The sequence below is a fragment of the Magnolia sinica genome, chromosome 15 (genome assembly GCF_029962835.1).
Source record: "Magnolia sinica isolate HGM2019 chromosome 15, MsV1, whole genome shotgun sequence".
In the NCBI taxonomy this organism is placed as follows: Eukaryota; Viridiplantae; Streptophyta; class Magnoliopsida; order Magnoliales; family Magnoliaceae; genus Magnolia; species Magnolia sinica.
The window spans coordinates 65778357-65799902 of record NC_080587.1 but is presented as its reverse complement, the minus strand read 5'-3'; the positions used below and the strand labels follow the sequence as shown (position 1 = coordinate 65799902).

Sequence of the window (21546 nt, the reverse complement as noted above, 5' to 3'; positions counted from 1 at the left end):
TCTATCTAGTCCCTTCTCCCTCTAATCCCCTCCCATCTAACCTTCAACAATCCATCTCACCCATAGAAACATGTCCCTTGGAGAATGAAGAGTAGATTGATGTACCTTTGGAGTAGGATCCATTAAGGTGGGTGCTTCTTCTTCTTCCCTTTCTCCCTTTCCTTTTGCTACATGCATGGAAGCATGTAGGACCCACCAATCCATGGTGGAGGTCCGGGATTTTACAACCTCCTCTGGCATATCCCATGTATTTTTTCAGGAGGTTAGACATCTTTAGGCATACTCACCTATATGGCCTTTTCTAGGTAGTTCATCTACCACGGGCGGTCTACATGGTCTTTTCCAGGTAGTTCATCTACCGCAGGCGGTCTACATGGCCTTTTCCAAGTAGTTAATCTACTATGGGCAGTCTATATGGCCTTTTCCAAGTAGTTAATCTACCGCGGACGGTTTGCATGGTCTTTTCCAAGTGACTAGTTTTCCTTGAGCATACCTTCGAGTACTTTTCTGGGTGGCTAGTTCTCCTTCGGTGACCCTTTATTTTGGCAGCTGGATGTGTATCCCCAAATCTGTGACTTGAGCATACATTCATACAACCCTTCGTTTACATACAAGTTCATATTATTCTAGTTATGAATTGACATGTTGGTTTAAACTATGTTGGAACTATTTGATATCATTATAGTTATGAATTGACAGTTATGAATTGACAATTCTCATTGAGTTTTCGCTCATCCAATCATACGGTTGCACCAAATAGACACAGGTTTGATGACAGGTGGAGACCCCTATGACCGGATTCCGGATTTAGCTGAGGAGGAGTATGGCGAGGAGGACCCGTATGCGGATGTAGTCGAGCCGTTGGAGCTCCACTAAAATTTCAGAATTTACCTGCTTTTATATTTCAGACTTTATATTTTGCTTATATTTGAGGATTGTAGTTAAAATTCCTTGATATTACTCTTAATATTCTTAGTTTATACCGTAGTTGTTTTACTTTATGTTATGAAATCTACTGTTAATTAGATTTATAATGATCCATTTTACAACGTAATACTCAGTTCTCAATGAGGAGTGACTATCCTCGAATTTTGAGAACCAAGGTGTTACACTTCTACTTCTTTTAAAAGTCCATATCATGACTTAGTCATCACAGGGTCCTTAACTTTAATCGGCGCCCCAATATCTACTCTTGTTTTTCAATAAATCATTGGTACCCCGGCCTCATGCGGTGAGGCTGGATCCGGGCAAATCGACAAGATTTATGTCTCAACAAGTGTATGATTAGCCACAATTTTCCATGTACCCCGATTTGGACGGCGTGGGATTGCTAGCACATGCAATGAGCTTGAGAGAGCATATTCGAATGTGAATGCGGACGATGAAGTATGTGTCAACGTCAGCGTAGAGAAAAGAGAAACGCTGATCACGAGGGGCGTCTCCTAACGTCCAACGACCGAAGAGCGGCGGCAGTGACAGGGCAAGGGCATTTTGGTAAAATACGCGTTGTATGGATAAGTGAATGTCCTCTACGTATCTTGCAGCCAGCTAAAGCACGTCCACTTGTCACGCTTCCTTGTCGGGGTAGGGCCCACATGAACTAGAGGAGCGGAGTGCCTGTGACCCCGGGCATACAGATATACCTGTGCCCGTGGCTATGTGGGGTCCAAAGAGATGTCTGCTACACATCCACTCCAATCATCTATTTTAAAAGACCACACTCTGGCAGGAATATCAAAATCATTTATATCCAAAACTCAGGTTGGCCACACCAAAAAAAACAGTAGGAACAGCAATGTCCACCACCGTTGAAACTTTTCGGGAGCTAACTATGATATTTATATGCCATCCAAACCGTTCATAGAATTATTACCACTCAGATTAACTGTAGGAACAAATATCATTCTGATCCAAAACTTCTATCACTATCACGCGTTCAATCTCCACTGTTTGGTGTGGTATGGCCCACCTGAGTTTTGGATCTGTCTGATTTTTAAAATCCTATCCTCGTCTTTCAAAACATATGTACAGAAAGGATTTGTCACGGACATCTATATCGGCCTATACAAACCCTCTGTGATAAACGAGACAGTGGGAATGAAAAATGTAGACCGTTGAAACTTTCCTGGGGCTGAGCATGATGTTTGTATGCCATCCAAACCGTTCATCGGTTTATTATGACTCAGATAAACTAGATGCACAGATATCATCCTGATACAAAATTTCTATCACCCCAGGCGTTTCATCCCCACTGTTTCACGTGGTATGGCCCACGTGAGTCCTGGATCTTCCGATTTTTAGACTCTTACTATTGTAGTCTTCCAGAACAGACATATCTGTGGGCCCCAGGCACAGGAATATCGTAGCGAAGGCGTGAAAAGGTGAGTTAGTGTGTCTCGCGTATGAGTCGTGAGCCATTCCCTTCACACGTGGTGCACATGTACAGCTGTCGAGATCATCTAAATTGTGGGAGCTAGAGCTGGGCATCGAGTCGAGTCGGACCGAGTTAGGGCTGACTCGACTCGATCCGGTTTTGAAATAGGCCTGACCCGAACTTGATTCGACTCGATAGTGAGTCCGACATGCCTGACTCAACCTGAGTTCGGTCTGGCGTGGATTGTTCCGGACCAAGTTTGTTCCGATCACAAGTACCGAATCGGGTCGAGTTGGCATCGAGTCAGATTGAGAGATGAGGAAGGGAGGGAGTTGAGAGGAGAGAAAGAGAGAGAGGAGGAGGAGGAGGGTGATGGTGGTGGGTGGTTACTAGGCTTGGAAGAGGAAGAGGAGGAGGATGAGGGAGGGAGAGAGAGAGAGAGGTTGGGATCGGATCGTGATAGGATTAGAGAGTCAGGTTGAGTCGGGTTTCGGATCAAGTAAAGTCTAACTGTATTAAGTTTCGGGTCGAGTTACTGGGTAACTCGAACTCAACTTGGTTTGAGTTCGGATTGGGCGAAGCTTACTTGGTTTGGACCGACTCACCCATTCAGTTTGGGTCAAGTCAGATCGGAACGAGTCGAGTTAACCGGATCAAGTCGTTCCATGCCCACCTCTAACTAGGAGCAGATCAGGCGTTAACTAGGTAACACCATAGTGGGTATTTCCTTGACTGTGGGGCCCACCTTGATATATGTGTTGTATATGCACATCGTCCATCAATTTTTTTCATCTCGTTTTAATATATGATTCCAAAAATAAATCATATCCAAGTCTCAATTGACCACACCATAGGAAACAGTGGTGATTTACCCCATATATATATATATATATATATATATATATATATATATATATATATATATATATATATATAAAATGGTTAGATGGAAAAAATATATATATATTACAATGGGCCCTAGGGCATTTACTGACCACTGCTTCCTGTGGTGTGGTTCATTTGAGAATTAGATCTACTTCATTTTTGGGACCATTTCTAGAAATAATATGAAAAAACACTGATGAACAGCGTAGATATGCAATACATACATTAAGGTGGGCCCCGTGGTCTGGGAAATACTAACTATGGTGTTACCCGGGTGACACCTGATCCGCTCCACTAAATTGTGGGAATGTATGGTTGGAAGATTGGTGGGGAACCACATTGATCAAGCAATCCCACCCATCAGATTGGATCTATTGCATGGATTGTTCGAGAGACCGGCAAGAGTTTTTGAGTCAATCGAGTTTTCATGTTTCTAAAGTATGGACCACTTGGATGGGCACGATTATCCAATCTTTGAAGTTATTTTGGCATTGGCCCACCAATACTGGGACCCACCAAGCATGGACCATCGTGCCACGTGTCCACTTCAGAGTGAATGCACTAGTTAATGAAATGTTGAAAAATATTAATGTTTTGGTCCGTTCTCTCGTAGAGTTGTACACAAGTTGAACTAAGTCGGGCCTGGCACAGCTCACTCAACTTGGCTACTATCTGACCCAGTTTGAACTTGGCTCGGCTCAGCTCGGTCCTCGATCTTGATTGGGCAGTTCAAGCTGAATTCGAGCTTGTGCAGCATTTTCACAGACATATGGAGTGCATTTTCAATTTCTCATGGTATGTACAGCAGCAGCTGTTTATAGATAATTCATCAAACACTCATCATGCAACATCAAAATCAAGATACAATGATATTTGTTTTATACCCATACCTTCATCAAAATCAAGATATAATGATACTTGTTTTATATCTATGCCTTCCTCACTACTAGCTGACACTTCATTGAGTCATTTCATCAAACACTTTTTTAACACACGCACGCACACCTCCATGCGCTGTAGAAGGGATTTCACCACCTATGGGTACTTGAACCCTTGACCAGGTGTTGAAACTCCTTAGAGTCTACCACTGGAGCAAGAGTAAGGATTTATTTCATTTCATCAAACACTTGGTGAGCAACATCAATATCAAAATAACCTAGTCAACGAATTGGTTCAATCCGAGTTCAATCTGAGTGGGCGTTCAATCCAAGTTGATCAGCTCCAGTTGGCTTGAACTCAGTTTCGAACTGAGTTGAATTGAGCTTTTTCGAGTCAAGTCGAGCAAGCTAACCGAGCTAACTCGGTTGTGTACAGCTCTAATAATTGTTCTCACAATTTCAGGTGATTGGTGCAATTGTCTACGGCCCGCTTTTTCATTATGATGTCTTTTATTTCAACCGTTGATTACTTTTTAAACATTCAAACGGAAATGAGGAGAGGTAAAACCTCCAGCTATTATTGGTTAAAGATCAATAAGGTGCATGATCTCTTTGTTAACCACGTTTCTCACTTTTCTGTGGGGCCCACCTAGCATTGGGTGGGCCATTCTCTTCATAAGGGCTTAATTAAGGAAAATCATTATGAATAGAGACAAATGATGTTAGGTATGGTAGGTAGAGTGTCTAGAGACGTGTGAAGCTTTTTTGTCCATTGCTTATGATTTCAATTATGATAAGTGGGGCCCAACGGTTTTCTTCAATCCAGACCATTCATCTGTCGCTTCCCACCATGGATGAACTATTCCACAAAAAAATTCTCCTCATTTGAACAAACATAATCTGTCTGTGACCTAAAAGGAGACGGTCAATAAGAGAGATACAACAACGGTCCAGATTCAACCAAAAAAAAAAAAGTACCAAGATTGGTATCTTCTAGATTGACGAATCATGAGATTCGTTGTGATGCATGGCCTGAAAATCAGGAATTGGATGGTTAGGATCGTCTCAGCAGCTTTAAGCGAAATGATATATCATGGATGGTGTCGTCCAGCTTTAACAGATCAAATGATTAAAAACATGTTATTGAGATACGTGATTCTCGGTACCCCAAACATTGGAGACCGATTTTCATCTATAGCTAGTTACACGTGGGGCCCACTGTGTGGTACATATATGGCATCCAACCCATCTAAAAGGGTGGCCTCTGAAAATGGTGTGCTTCAAAAATTAGGTGGATCTCAGTCATCAGTTGGGCCACAACATAGGCAAAACATTGGGTAACGAGCTTTCCCTTAGTGACCACTGAGCACCAATAAATGTCACGAGTCGCGACCCTACTATATTGCTAATGGATTAGGTGGCGTATCTTCTCCACATTCGGGGTGTGAGTGACGACCTTCACCCTAGATGTGATTGTCCTTGGACGACAAACCCTAATATTAACCCGACTAAGTTGTATGGAATATTGGGTGATAAACTCAAATTTTAATCAAGGGACATTGGTGAGAGGCCGTTACGTGCCGCCACAAGTTACATGAATCCATTTAACGGCTATTGATAGAATGGTGGTATCCTGGCTTCGTTAACTTGCTATTTAATCTGAAAATACTAACAACTTGACTAATCATGCATAACATCATGAAATCGTTGGTGGGTTGTGATGCAGGTCAACCATTGCACGTATCATCATGAAAATTATTAGTGGGTTACGTTGCGGGCCAACCATTGTATATAACATCATATAACACTTTAAATACCCAACTTAAGAATTATTTGTTTTGTGTTGCTATCATCTGTTTATACTTAATTGTGTTGATAACATTGATAACTTAGTATTTATATGTTATAGATAATATACTTAAAAATATTACATGTAAAAATATGTATTTATTGTAAATTTTCTTATCACTAAAATGTCTCAAGTAAAATTTTGAAAATATTTCTTCATTATGTTGGCGTTTTACGCGTTCTATTTGACATATACATATGACTCAAGAATATGACCAGATAGTAGTGCACCTAGGCATCCTAGTAAACTTATAGATCCATCACTTTAGTTAGTTGTATTTTTCATAAATATTTGTACTTATTGTGATTTATATAATCCTCATATGGGTAAACACCACATTTGAATTTGTATCTTTACATATTAGCCTCATACTTTTGGATTTTGTTATCTCTACTTCACTTTGGATCCGCTAAGCTTAAATACATTACTTTAATTATTCGTATATAAAATGAATGTCAATCTGAATCTGAATAATGACATACATGCATTTTAATTAAGTTCACATCCAAAAACTCAGGATTGGAGTATCCGTACAGGTGCCGATTTTCAGGACGTGACACCACACTACATGAAGAAGTGGAGATTGAACTCTTACCATTGAAAACATCTTAAAGCCCACCGTGATGTTTATTTGCCATCCAACTTGTTCATAAGGTCGCATAGACCTGTATGAGGGAAAATAAAAATATCAACTTCATCCAAAACTTGTGGCCCCAATAAGTTTTCAACCGTAGGCTTTAAATCCCTACTGCTTCATATGGTGTGGTCCACTTGAGCCTTCGATCTACCTCCCTTATTAGCCCGTAGCCAAAAATGATATATCAAAATAGATGAATGTCATGGATAAACATATAGATCAAGGTGGAGCCCTTGACATGACTGTCTGTCTCTAGCTCGGTCCTGGTGGGGGTAGTACCCAATCCGCACCCAATTACCCCGGCTTGATTAAGGAAAACTACTCCAATGCTCTCAGAGCATAAGTTATTAGGGGTGTACATTGAGTCAAACCGAGTCGAGCTGGCCTCAGCTCGACTTGGCTCGGCCACTGGCTGACCTCAGCTCGAACTCAGCTCGATTCGGTCCTCGAGCCTGACTGGCCAACTTGGCTCAGCTCGGTCAGCATCTCAGGCCAGCTCAGGCCGAGTTCAAGCTGATGTGCAGTTGGTGGAATGGAGAGACATCGGTATTTTCAATTATCCTGGGGTGATTAGCCTTTTGGCTGGTTTGTTGATGTGGGTGACTTCTTTGAATCCAATGAGGAAGCTGTATTTCAAGCTGTTCTTCTACACGCATCAGCTGTATGTAGCTTTCGTTGTTTTTTTAGCATTGCATGTCGGCGACTTCATTTTCAACATGGCTGCTAGGGGGATATTCATTTTCCTACTCGATGGCTTTTTGAGGTTCTGCCAATCACAGCGGACTGTCGATGTACTCTCGACTGCCTGCCTGCCTTGTGGAACAATCGTAGTGGTTCTCTCAAAGCCACAAAGTAATGCTTCTCAAAAATCTCCCACACAAAAATAATAGTGTTCTTTGTAGAAATGAATACATTGATGTAAAGAGGAAACAGTGGGGCCTGATTCAGCAGCATGTGTCCTGTCCCGAGGCATTTCCACAAACACCTTGACTGCACGTGTCCTTCCTTGCCACCAGCCATACTTCGTTGAGTCATTTTATCAAACACTTGGTGAGCAACATCAATGGCAAAGTAACCGAGTCACCGAACTGGTTTGATCCGAGTTCGATTCGAGCTCGATTCAATCCAAGTCCAGTCGAGCTGGAGCCTGCTCGAACTAATTTTCAAGCTAAAAAAATCAGTTCGCTCGAACTTTTTCAAGTCGAGTCAAGCGAGCTAACCGAGCTAGCTCGTGTACACGCCTACGAAGTTATAGTGCTCCTAGTCTCACTGGGACACTTACATAATCCAATCCATTGATCTAGACCATTGGTTAGGTCCAGCGCACATCTGATGAAATACCATACAAACATCACTCTGATTTGACACATATGAACCATTTGATCAATGGTCTTTAATATAAACAGTCATTTGTTTACACAAAAATAGGTCCAGTCAACAATTTAATTCATTTATTAGAGCCGCTTATGATTTTAAAGAATCAGTTTAATTAGGCAATTGTAACAATCTCATCAGTGGTTTCCAAAAGGATGGATGGCTGCAGAAGAAAAAAGCCCATTCAAGGACGGATCGGATCATCCGACCAGTGCAATTTTATTATAGTAGCCTATAAAATGTATCCTAGACTTAATGGACGGTTCAGATCGACGGAATCAAACAATGTATGGGAAATGATCACATATGTTTTGACTGTATGTGAGTTATCATACGATCGAGCTTATGTGAGAGTGGGACCAGCATAATGCGTGTGGAAGCCATACCGTGCATCACCATAAAGCCCAAAAATCAAGCCATTCCAAAACTCATGTAGGCCACACGACAGGGATCAATGTAAAAACCATGCCTAAAAACTCCCATCTTATACCCACCCGGAGTGGCCCACCCAAGTTATGGAATGGCCTTGATATGTGTCTGATTACTGGATTGAATAGCTTAAACAATATCACTTTGGGTCCCACGCACCATCGATCGATTGCATGGCAATGGCATATCCACAGCACACGCAGTCTGGAAGTTTGGATGGTGAGCCTTCCCTTTCCCATTTTTCACTGCACCGTGGCCCACCAGAGTCTTTGAGATAGAAACATCATGGTGGCTCCATCGTATATAACTCACATGCGTTTGAACGAACATGATTTTATTCCAAAGGATGCTGCCATTGCTTTCTTCCCATTTGGGTTGGGAACGGGCTTTAGCTAGCTTGGGTTGAGACTCGTGAGGTTGGTCCCTAGCAGTTCAACCCTGGGGTCTGACTGCAACTGCAGGAAGAATGAAAATTACAACAATCCCAGCCATATGATTAATAGACAAGCATGGACAAAGTCAAGAGGTTAGCATCAACGGATGAGCCACGTATATCTAGGACTGGGCCCATTTCGTAACGGTTATGTTATGAAATACTAACTGGCTGTTTGGTAGACATTTAAGAGGGTCAATATGAAAAATAATCAACACCCTGAATTCAACAAGAAAATAACCATTAACCAGAGTTGCTGAGCAATCAGATAACTCTTCTTTTGGGTGGATGGCCAATCTAAAATGGGCCTACAATTTCCGAGCTTTATCTCAACTTTTCGTATTGACACATAAGTGCACCTGTGCATCCAGTGTCCCACTCCGCCAGAGTATCAAATAACTCCCCTATCATAATCTAATCGAGTAGAAACAGGAAGGAATTATTGAAGGTGGGAGGGGATGGCCCAAAGGACGTAAAAGATGGGAAATTGCCTAGCTATGGGCCCACCGGAAGAGCCCTGAAAACTTGGTTGATTTAGGTGGTTGTCTCGAGATAGGCAAGAGTTCCACAGAAGCATACAACAGAGGGAGTAAGTCCCGTGGTATAGATTGACATGACAAAGCATGTGTTAGGGAAAAGTAAGAAATGTGATGATGACTAGTGGATAGATATGCGAGTTCCCAATAACTATAAGCTTGCATCAAGGGTCAACATTGAGGCCGTATATCTGCTCACATTGGTTATGGACAAGGTGATGAGGTTTTCCAAAGAAGAGATCTCTATAGCGTCTGTTGTTTGCAGATAACATAGTTTTTATTGAAAAGTCGAGGGACAAGCAAACAAGAAGTTAGATTTATGGAGTGCATTAGAATCTAGTGGATTTAGAATTAGTTGAACTAAAACAGAATATATGGAGTGCAATTTTAATAACAATAGGAAATGGAAATGAGATATTAGTTTCCCAAGATAACCACTTACGATATCTTGGGTCGATAACTCACAGTAGTTGAGAGATTGAGAAGGATGTTGCCCATGGAATTCAAGCTAGGTGGAAGAAATGGAATGTGCCTTTGGAGTTTTGTGTAATCATTGTGTACTGATCAAATTGAAGGGGAAATTTTATAGGATAGCTATAAGACCAGCCATGCTTAATGGGACTGAATGTTGGGCAGTTTAGGAACACAACATATTCATAGGATAAGTGTAGTTAAAAGGAAGGTGTTGAATGGATGAGTGCAAAGACACCGAAAGATGGAATCAGAAATGAATGCATTTGAGGGAATTTAGGAATAACATTAACATGTGTAATAAGATGAGGGAGAGTAGATTTTGATGGTTTGGTTGTGTGCAACAGTGACGAACCGTGCCAGTTAGGAGTGAGCTGGTGCAAGTTGAAGCCTCTGAAGGGCAAGGAGAAGGCCCACAAGGATGTGGGTGGGCATGGCTAGAAAAGACTTGATGACCTATGTCTAACTCGTTATGGCCCTTGATAGAGTGTAATGGAAGAAACGGATCCATATAGCCAACCCCAATTAGTTAGAATTACACATGGATGATGATGATGATGTTTAATCTCTACTATATATAACACCAGTAGGTCATGGACATTTTTGCCCCCGCTATTACTTTTCCAAGATGGAGAAACTTGAATATTTTAAGGATATGATAAGACATTTGAAGTTAAATGGTATTTCAGGAACTTGAAAATGTGGTTGGTGTCGATCGGACAACTTTAGTGTTTACCCACAAAAGCCACTAATGACTTATATTTTAGTTGCAGAAGGCCAGACCACCAGCTCTCTCCCAAAACTCTGGTGTTGATTTCTCTCTCCCGAATTCATCTCTTACTTCCTTTCTCCATGTGCGTTGTAGGTGCCAAACCACTAGTACAGCATAATGACCATGATGATGATGATGACAATGAGAAATAGAATCTAATACTATGAATCATGATGATAAATCATTACACTTTAATGCTACATTGTAATTATTCATCATCATCACCATCTAAGCTAAGCATTATCCCAACTAATTTGGATTGGCTACTCAAATTCCTGTTCGCCATTCCACTCTATCAAGGGCCATCTCCACTGTTAAACCAGAGGCCATTGAAATTATTTCTATGTAAAGAAATCCAAAATAAATAATAATGATGTGTTAACAAAACAATATATATATACACACACACACATACACACACATACACACACACACACATATGCAAAGAGGACCATAACAATTGAAGATGATAGTAATTATAGTTAGTTTTTCTTTTCCACGCGGATAACCTTGTCCAGAAGTGTGTCATAATACGGTCACAGACTAGCATCTATACAGCAATTTCAGAAATTGTAGCGTCCTTGTAAGATGCAAAGGCATTGTGAACAATGCCCAGGCATAGGATTCCCGTGTGTAAATGGTGGATTTACACAGATGTTGACTTTCAGAATCTCAATTCCAAGCAAGGTATTCCGTAACAGTAATGGTGGCCACCACTATTACCTTTACGATACGGGCCACAACGGCCGTTACAGCCTCTCTGTTTTTTCTATTGAAAAAAATCCAAAAAACTTGTATTGGCCCCATAGCAGTCCATAATAGGGGCCGTTATGGCCTTTCAGGAGGCATAACAGGCCATTATGGGGACTGTAATGGCCTTTGCGGATCATTTTTTCCATAACGGCCATTACTGCCATTACAACCCACGTGTAACAGTTGCCACCATTGCCTTTACGTAACAGCCATTATGGCACACCATTTTCCAATATCAGAGATCCAATGTACTATTGGTACATGCATCATGGAAAACATCTATATACATGCGTCACCAGTCAAAAAATCTCACTAAAATAGGCCATGACCACCTTTTCAAGCAAACACATACGAAGAACAATGCAATGTTAGAGATTGAAAAATGGTATAAAGATTGAAGAAATGATCAAAAGAGAATTTATCTAAGCAGCACTACCCATAAAAAGATGGACCAAAGAGTTCATCATTTGATGCATATTTTTCATCTACAAACCACAAGCAAGAACTTGGATTACAAGAAAGTATGTAGTGATAAACAAGGGGGCAGCACACTACAAAGGCATTGATTTCACCTATGCACATTGATCCACATGATACGAAAACAGGAACAAAGAAATCTCAAATTTCATAATATGCCTGGAATCCCCATGTTTAGCCTACAGAAAGATTTGATTTTGAGTGAAGAATTAGTACCAGCGTAATTACAGCCGTTTTTATTCCATTAGGCAGCTGCTTTTCGTAGGTTGGATGTCTCCTCTCAAAGCTCAGCGTGCCCACAGATTCTAATTTTGGTGTTAATTCGCCACGAAATGGTACCTCGAATCTACATAGCTCTCGACATCCCAGAGGAAAGACCCGAATGTCACGGCCTCCAACACAAGCCTCTGCAGGCCTGCAAAGCTAATCTTTATGACCTCATCATTAGAAGAATCAATGCCTCCTCGAGGCGTGATAACAATCTCCGGTCTTCCAAACAAGGCCTCGGTATGTTTCTCGATTATGCCGACGGCTTCCTTGGATCTAATTGTTGCATACCGCTGCAGTGTCTCAGCATCAAACGACATGACGTAGGATCGAAGCTTGGTGGCCTTGACCCCGTAACCAAACCCGCCAGGGCTGTAGCCACCAGACCATGAGGCATTCTCAACACGGGCCGCCCCAACATTGGGCCTCGACTCATCAGGGAGGGCATGCTCAATGGAACTCTCGTGACCGTCTGAACCAAATGGGAGGGTTTTCATTGTCTTCTCGAGTTGGAACCTTTGGTCCACTCTCTTGAGAAAATACCCATACATGACAGAAGCTGCATAGACTTGCCCAACCCTGAGCTTGCTTATCTGAGCCACGGAATTTGAATCCTCCAGCCGGTTACCTAATATAAGTGCTAGATGGTTCTTTATCATCTCATAAGCCTCCGGAGAATGGAGCTCCACGAGCTTCTGCTCTTGGCTTGGCCACGAGTCAACTCTACCAGAAGGATCCGACGGCTGGGATATTGTGGGTATCAACGAGACACCAGCATCCATGAATTTCTGCACAATCAATGCATACAAAATCTCCTCCAGAGCCTTCCTCCTCTCATTGGCTTTTAGCTCAGCAATTCTCCTAATAAGTAATAATCATGAGAAATCAATGAGAATCATCTTTTAGAAACAATGACAATAAGATTCATTTTCAGCTAAGATTATCTTATGGAAGATGAAGGATTGTATGAGGCTCCACTGACTAAGACGAGGCATTTTTTGTTTGGAGTTTTGCAAAGCCCACACATGTATGTACGAGTCCTATAATGCGCACGCCAAAAATAGGCCAGCATTGGCAGACAGGCAGAATGTTCAAGCCATCCATTAGAAGGGTACACCCTATCCCATGAATCAGGTTGGTCCATTACTCAAGTGGGCCACAATTAACGGCACGAATGCACGGTTGTGAAAACATCAGCAGAACCTTTCTAACCTATTTACTTTGTCTAATATTGTACCTCATGTGATGATGAACCACCTTTTATCTTTGGCCAGTAACATCCACGCGTTGAGGTCCACATGATGGATGGCTTAAATATTTCACCTGCATGCCGTGCTCGCATGTGGGGTGCTGTGTGCATCAGCTGATATGTACATGCGTGGGGGCTTAGCAAAGCTTTTTTGTTTGATACAGATCCTCTTCAGGCGTACAACAGCTTTCAGGAACCAGATTTTTTCTGTGAGGACAACACAGAAGGGATCCCACAACAAATTTCTCCATTATTGAATCAGATTGGTGCAAGAAAATGGATAGTTAATCCAATAGTCCACATTTTTTTTAAAGGATATCCAATAGTTAGTCCACATTCAATGGGAAACAACAAAAATCAAATGGGTAAGAGTTTCTCAATGAGGGGGATTATTAGGGTAATCTCCATAATGACTGATGGCTGAGTAGAAGAACGATTTGGATCACAAAAATTGGGGCATACAAGATATTTTTCTGGCAGAACAGAATTGGGCATTGCATATTTTCTTATAGAGGAAAATCTGTTAAGTCTGGTATTTAACACTAACCTGTACAGAACGAGTTCGGTGCCAGTAGTGGTGGAAGGATCTTCCTTCTGTTGCTCTGCTTCACGATCAATCTTAAGCTGCTGGAGCTGTTGATCAACAGCAGCAGGTAGGAGATGAGGATGGCTCATCAAAATCTGCGATAAGAATTGTCCAATTGGCGATTCCAACTGAAGAGGAGCAATTGAAGCTGCTGACGACGATGACCCATTTGCGTCACTTGTAGAAGATGCCCGAACACAGGTGAGTCTCCTGCTTCCGAAACGTCTCTGCCCTTGCTTGGAAGTAGAAAATGAAGGGCAATTCTGTCATACATTAATATAAAAACACCAATCAGGATAGAAGCTGTTGATATCTCGGAAAAAAAAAAAAGATCTATTCCTTGCCAGAAGACTCAATTCTTCAAATAATACGGGGAATGAAGGATACAGCTTTCTAACTATCTCAAGAAGAAAAGATTGACTGGGAACATATATCATCATCATCATCATAACCATTACTAACATCATTTTGGCCTTCCTTCCAGCATTTTGGATTTGGCTTTTAAATGGCAGATAGAAGTTTTACAATACACTGCCCACCAGAAAGCAACCTTTCTCAGTTTTACAATCAGCTGTCAAACAGAAACCAACCTTCATTTTTTACCTAGGCTCTTGGAGCCAGCCATGGCAGAGGTTGCCATTGACACCACCCACATGTCAGCATGGTTCCACCTAGAATGAACCTTCCAGGCACACTATTACACACAGGCCCCAAGGGTGAGCCTATTATAATCATAAGAAATCTACTCATTTTCAAAGATCTCGAGCTTAAAAATGACAAAGAGACACTCTAGCAAAGTTATAGTTCTCCATACCATGGTACTGCAAATTGTTACATTGTAACCATATTTGATATTACGTAAGGGAAGTTGTCGCCCCGGTGCGCAATAAGGCGGTGAATAGGTCTGTTATGAAAAATTGGTCATGTTGGCACCATAATGGTGCCGATGTGGCCATTATAGGCCAAGATGGCCATAAAGGGTGACAACTTCTAATTTCTCTCCTTTTTCACTTCTTTATTCATTTCAACCATGAAGGAAGCTTAGAAACTAATTTTAAACTAGATCTAAGAATCAAAACCCAAACTTTGGGTGGAATTTGATAAGCCGGAGCAGAGTGGACCATTTTTTAAAATATTGGAAGAATGCGTGAACCATCACTTTTTTTTATTTTCAATCTTTTTTTATTGATTTGTATTCTATTAGGGGCTATTTGGTCAACTTTCAAAAAGTCAACGTGACACTGCCAAACAAACAACATTTCTTTTATTAAGCAAATGACACCAATTGTATTAAAATTTAAAATACGAAAAGGAAGTACATTACAACCGGAAGGAAAAAAAAATCACAGAGATGCAACATGGCAGATACACAAATCAGACAAACGATATTCTTCCCAAAACAATGGCCTATTACACCATCAAAAACATGTCCAAAACCGCAAAAGAACACAAATTTGTGATCTTTACATTTTTTAGAATTTTACCAATAATTTTTAAGATTTTCACACAAAAACATAATTCGGATATTACAGAGCTGTATCGGCCGTTGTCCCATATTGTATCAGCCATCTAACAAATACTATTACATAATACCTTGCTCCATATGTAGTTGTGCAAGCATAGAAAGATTGTATGCGTGGGATATCATCATCATCATAATAGCATTGTCACAATTATTTGGAGTTAACTTTATATTTTATCATGATTCTTGGCAAAAGTTCAAGGACTAGCTACATACTTGACAAATCAACCCTACTCTACCTGGGATGGGAGCCGACTAGCATATGCAAGCCTCAAATTATGCTATCCAGATCATGGTTTAAAACTTGTCTGATACAACTAGGCTTCATCTGAGTCGTATCAATTTTAGACTGAAACAAAACGAGTCACCAGATGGAAACGGACTGATATCGGCAAATCATACCAATTTGTCCCTAGAAAGTAAATCCATGTTATAGATGGGTCATCGGTCATCACCCGAAAATCCACGGAACATATGATTGTAATTGGCTAATTGATGGAGATCTAAATGATGGTTAAAAATGAATAATTAAAAGTCCAACAGATCAATACACTTTTTCCAAAAATCTAAGGTCAGGATAATTGAGTCAAAATCTAAATTTGGGACTGTGCCTATCTACGGTGAGATTCACTATTTGGGCGGGTTTGATTTCGAGTTAGATATATTTTCTTAAAGATATTTTGAGGGACCATGATGTAACCAAATAGCCACACATGCCGATTGATCAAGATTTGAAGAAAAGGCCCACATCTCACGCGACACACTGCACACATGCACAAGAAAATGTACACTTTCCTTTTTTAGCTCATCTCTACTTTCCTTTTCTTTCAAATCTCTATATTGGGAAATTTCCTCTTTCTTTTTTATCCTTATATTAAGCGTGGAATAATTTTAGATTTTTTTTTATCTAAGTATCTTCTTATTTTAGGCATTTTCTTAATTAGAATGCTTTGTTATTTAGGTGTTTTCTTATTTTCGCAGATTTTTAGCTTCTATAGCTTTTATTACATATTGTAAGGTTTGATTATAAATAGGGGGGCCTATGGAATAAGACAAACTGATTAATATGTAACCAAATAGCCACACATGCCGGTTGATCAAAATTTGAAAAAAAGGCCCACATCTCACGCAACACTCCGCACACATGCATAAGAAAATGCAAGCTTTCCTTTTTATCTCATCTCTACTTTCCTTTTCTTTCAAATCTCTAGATTAGAAATTTTCCTCTTTCTTTCGTATCTTTATATTAGGCGGGGAATAATTTTAGATATTTTCTTATCTAAGTATCTTCTTATTTTAGGCATTTTCTTAATTAGAATGTTTTGTTATTTAAATGTTTTCTTATTTTTGAATATTTATAAATTCTATATCTTTTATTACAGATTGTAAGGTTTGATTATAAATAGGGGCTATGGCCTATGGAATAAGACAAGCTGATTAATATTCTCTTTATGAAATTTCTTATTCTCTACAGTAGCTGTTGAAGGGGGGAAAGTAATCTCTAGTTCAAGACTAGAGGACTGTTGAGCTTGCTCACAGTCTGCACACCATCTATCACACTCACACTTATACCAGGCCTCTTTGTAAGCAACAAACCCACCGTGAACATGTGGGAGATCTGGCACATTCATCAGACTGGCCCCACTGTAAACACATCCTAGCGCAAAACATGCAAGTTGCAGACGGACCCTTTCGATCAATTTTATCCGTCCATGGATTCACATCCCCATCTGTCAAGCAGCCAGCCTGATTTTTGGGCCAGGGCAAATTCAAGGTAGGGCCCACCATATGACCCGTGCAGTAGGGCCGAAAGTTGGGTGGGTTTAACCCGACCGACTCGTGACCGACCCGACATTGGGTTGGGCTCGGGCAGGATATATCGGGTCCGATCTCAAGCTTGGGCTATAAAACACCAACCCGATAAAACTTGGGTTGGGCTCGGGTTGAGGTCTCGGGTTGTCCGACCAACCCGAACCCGATCAATATATTAGTTTCTTATAAATTATAATTGAGTGTGGATCGTTTGTGTCAAAGGCACACTAGTGATGTCAGGTCTCACTTTTCCACGTCATTTCCAAGTACTCAAGCTAACAAGATATGCCGGATTTCTCTCTCCCAAATAGATTGTGTGCTATGCTACATGACTTTTAAAGGAGTAGTTGTCCTATATTTTAGCTTTTTTTTTTAAAGAAAAAAATGAAGTTCTTTACGGTGAATAATCACATATATAATTAATAAAATCATAGATAAAAAAATAATAATAATAAATAAGTCCTATATTAAAATATAATAAACTAATGTAATAACGAAAATATTAGCACGTATACACCCGACCAACCCGATCAACCTGACCGAGCCCACTTGGGTTGGGCTTGGGTTGAGAATTCCCAACCCGAGATTGGGTTGGGTTGGGTTGGGTTAGGGTTGAGCACCAACCCGACCCAACCCGCCCGACTTTCAGCCCTACCGCGCAGTATCCAGCACACGCATCACACTCACTCACATCAGACTTCTCTACACAAACAAATTACTCATCCGGAGAAATCTTCCAACACTTCACTTCCAAATTACTTCTAAAACAATCGAATTTCATAAGCAGCAGGAATTCAGCACAATCGCTTGAATTAGATCACAACGAAGAGAAAAAAATAAAAAATAAAAAAATAAAAGAAGGAAGAAAAGCCGATAGCGGGCCGTACCTTAATCCATCCGTTCGTCGATGGACTGGATTTCGTACGGAAGGAGACGAAATCGGGCCGCTGAGTAGCGAAAACGGTGGATTTTGCGGTGAAATTTGAAGGTCTGGCAAGAGTGGAAGAAGATCGAAGAACAGTACCACCTTCCATCTGCCTGCAAAACACCAGAATCCTCCATCAGAGGGCGAGAGAAGGTACAAATCGTATCTTAGACGTTGAATGCTAGATCAATATCAACGTACCTTGATGAAGAGATCGTGCAAGAGAGCGATCAGAGAATTTTCAGAGGGTTAGGGTTTGGGAGGGATGGAGCTAAGGGGGTTGGTGAAGTTGTAGAGACGGACGGTGGGAGAGGGCTCTTATAGCGTAGCTTGTTGGTAACAGTACGAGACTGACCCTGAGCTTTCGTGTAAATTACGAAACTACCCGTAATAGGAATTTGTAGAATCCTCGAGGAAGCGGATTGGCTGTTGTACCCGACACCAGTTATATAGCTGGTGTATTGACGTCAGCAAGTTCCGTGGGTCTAATAACGAGGTATGTGTTATATCCAAACCGTCCATCGATTTTGTGAGCCCGTCTTAATACTTGAGAGGAAAACTAAGACAGATCTAACTATCAAGTGGACCACACTTCAAAAAGCAGCGGAGGATTCAATGTCTACCATTGAAACAATTTTAAGGGTCACGGAAGTTTTGGATCAATATGAAACTTGTTTTTACTCTTCATCCATGTCTCCGTGACCTTATGAACAGATTGGATGGAAAATAAACGTTGCGGTGGACCCTATGAATTTTTTAACAATGAAAAGCATTATCGCTGCTGCTATTTGTGGTGTGGTCCAATTGATCTGTGGATATAATTCATTTTTGGATAATCGTCTAAAATGATCTGGAAAATGAATGAACGGTGTGGATATAATAAATACATCACTGTGGGGCCATGTAACTTTGATCTCCTTTGAATCGTTCGTACAACGGAGCGACCGTTAGCACTTGTCTTCGCATGACACATACCTATAGCTAGCATGGGGCGCGGATTAGGTACTACCTACACCTATGTAGAGCTCAGACTAGACACGTAACTCCTTAATTGGTGGAGAGCGGTTACGTCAGAAAGCGGAGGACACATTAACAAACAAAGGCGTTAGCCTACATTTGTACTCGGGTCCACGAAGAACCTCAAACGTTTCCTTTCTTTTCCACTTTCTATCTATTTCCCAAGGAGGGATTTCCTGGGAAAGCCCTTTCGTAAGAAGCTCCTACGCAAGGATGTTGGGTAGGGCCCACGACTATTTTTTTTGGAAATTTATTCTGTTCATCTGTTTTGAGATCTCATTTTAGGACAAAAGACCAACAATGAGGTGAATCCAAAACTCAAGTGAGCCACACGAGAGGAAAAATTGGAGAAAGACATACCAATCGTTAAAACCTTATTGGGCTCCACCTTGATGTTTATATGTCATCCAAACTGTTTATAAGGTCATTAACACTGTAATGAAATGGAAATACAAAAAAATTTGCCTGAAACAAATCTTTTATGGCTATAAGAATATTTCAACGATTTTCACTGAACCCCCACTGTTTTCTCTCATATAGCCCACTTGATTTTTGAATCCACCTCATTTTTTGTATAATGTCGTCAAATGAGATCTCAAAACGAATGAACAAAGTAGAATTCCCACTAACATGACGATGGGCCCCACCCATCATCCTTACGTAGAAACTTCATGCGAACGGTTTTTGCAAGAAATCTGCATCCCCTTTTCCCATTCAAGTAGGACTACTCCCTGTGCCACCAGCCAGTAGCTAGTGGTCGGTATGTGTTTCATCCATGCCGCCCATCTATTTTTCTAAATCATTTTTCTAGATCATCCATGCCACAGGAAAACAATAGTGATTGGATATCCACCATTAAAATCCACCTAAGGCCCACTGTATTGTTTATACGACATCAAATTTATTGATTAGGTCGTAAAGACCTAGATGAAACTAAAAACAAAGATCGACTTGATCCAAAACTTTTATGGCCCCCAAAAAGTTTTTAATGGTCAACATTCATTCAACACTGTTTCCTATAATATGGTCCACTTGAGATTGGGATATACCTCATTTTGGGTCTCATATCATAAAATGATCTAGAAAAATAGATGGACGGCATGGATGAAACACATACCGAATGCTAGCTATCGGCTGGTGGCAGAGGGAGTAGCCAATCTATTTCGGACGCGGATTAGATATTTAACTCGCTACTGAAGTGACGTCACCAAGTTCTGTGGACCCCACTAAGATGTATGTGTTGTATCCACAACGTCCATCCATTTGTAGATATTATTTTAAGGCATTAGTCAGAGAATGAGGCAAATTTAAAGATTTAGTGGACCGCACCATAGAAAACAACGAGAAGATTGATGTCCACCATTAAAACCTTCTTAAAGCCCACCATGATGTTTTCTCGAAATCCAACCCATTCAAAAGTTAACAAAGACATTAAAGAAGGGAAAACACAAATATCAGTTTGTGGAGCTTTTGATCAAAAACTTTTGTGGCCTTTAGAAGTTTTTAACAGTGGCATTACTCTCCCCACTATTTTCTGTGGTGGGGTACACTGGAGCTTTGGATGTGACTCATTCTTTGGATCCTACCCTAAAATGATCTCTCTAGATGGATGGACGGCATCGATAAAAAAAACATACATCATGGTGGGGCAAAAGAACTTGGTGACGTGACTTCAGTAGCAGTCTTGCTACTCAACCTGTTAGTAGCCGTTTCCTACTTAAATGAGGAGAAGGGGATGCAGATTTCCTCTTAAAGCCTTTCGCATTAGGTTTTTGTGCAAGGATGATGGGTGGGGCCCACTGCCATGTTAGTAGGAATTCTACTCCATTCATCCATTTTGAGATCTTGTTTTACGACATTATACAAAAAAATGAGGTGGATTCAAAACTCAAGTGGGTTATACGAGAGAAAACAGTGAGGATTCAATGAGAACCGTTGAAATATTCTTATGGCTATAAAAGATTTGTTTTAGGCTAAATTTTTTGTATATCCATTTCATTCTAGTGTTAATGACCTTATAAACGGTTTGGATGGCATATAAACATCAAGGTGGAGCCCAGGAAGGTTTCAACGGTAGGTATGTCTTTCCCCAATTTTTCCTCTCGTGTGGCCCACTTGAGTTTTGGATTCACCTCATTGTTGGTCTTTTGTCCTAAAATGAGATCTCAAAATAGATGAACAGAGTAGATTTCCAAAAAATGGCGATGGCCCCAACCCAGCATCCTTACGTAGGAACTTACTGCGAAAGGCTTTCGCAGAAAATCCATCCTTGGAAATAGGTAGAAAGTGGAAAAAAAAGA

At 40.8% G+C, this 21546-nt stretch overlaps 1 protein-coding gene across 2 annotated transcripts; it reads right to left on the bottom strand.

Moving 5' to 3' along the window:
* Nucleotides 1-11838: 11838 nt before the first annotated feature.
* Nucleotides 11839-18586, bottom strand: LOC131226790 (UV-B-induced protein At3g17800, chloroplastic-like). Of its 2 annotated transcripts, none has more exons than XM_058222513.1 (4): nucleotides 18431-18586; nucleotides 18192-18342; nucleotides 13932-14233; nucleotides 11839-12996 (listed from the first exon to the last, which is right to left on the bottom strand). In XM_058222513.1, exons 2-4 carry the CDS (start codon nucleotides 18336-18338, stop codon nucleotides 12186-12188), a joined length of 1260 nt encoding a protein of 419 aa, XP_058078496.1. In that variant the 5' UTR covers nucleotides 18339-18342; nucleotides 18431-18586; the 3' UTR covers nucleotides 11839-12185. The 2 variants fall into 2 exon arrangements, with proteins under 2 accessions (XP_058078496.1, XP_058078497.1); XM_058222514.1 differs by having other exon boundaries at nucleotides 18192-18338; nucleotides 18431-18579.
* Between the last annotated feature and the right edge of the window lie 2960 nt (nucleotides 18587-21546).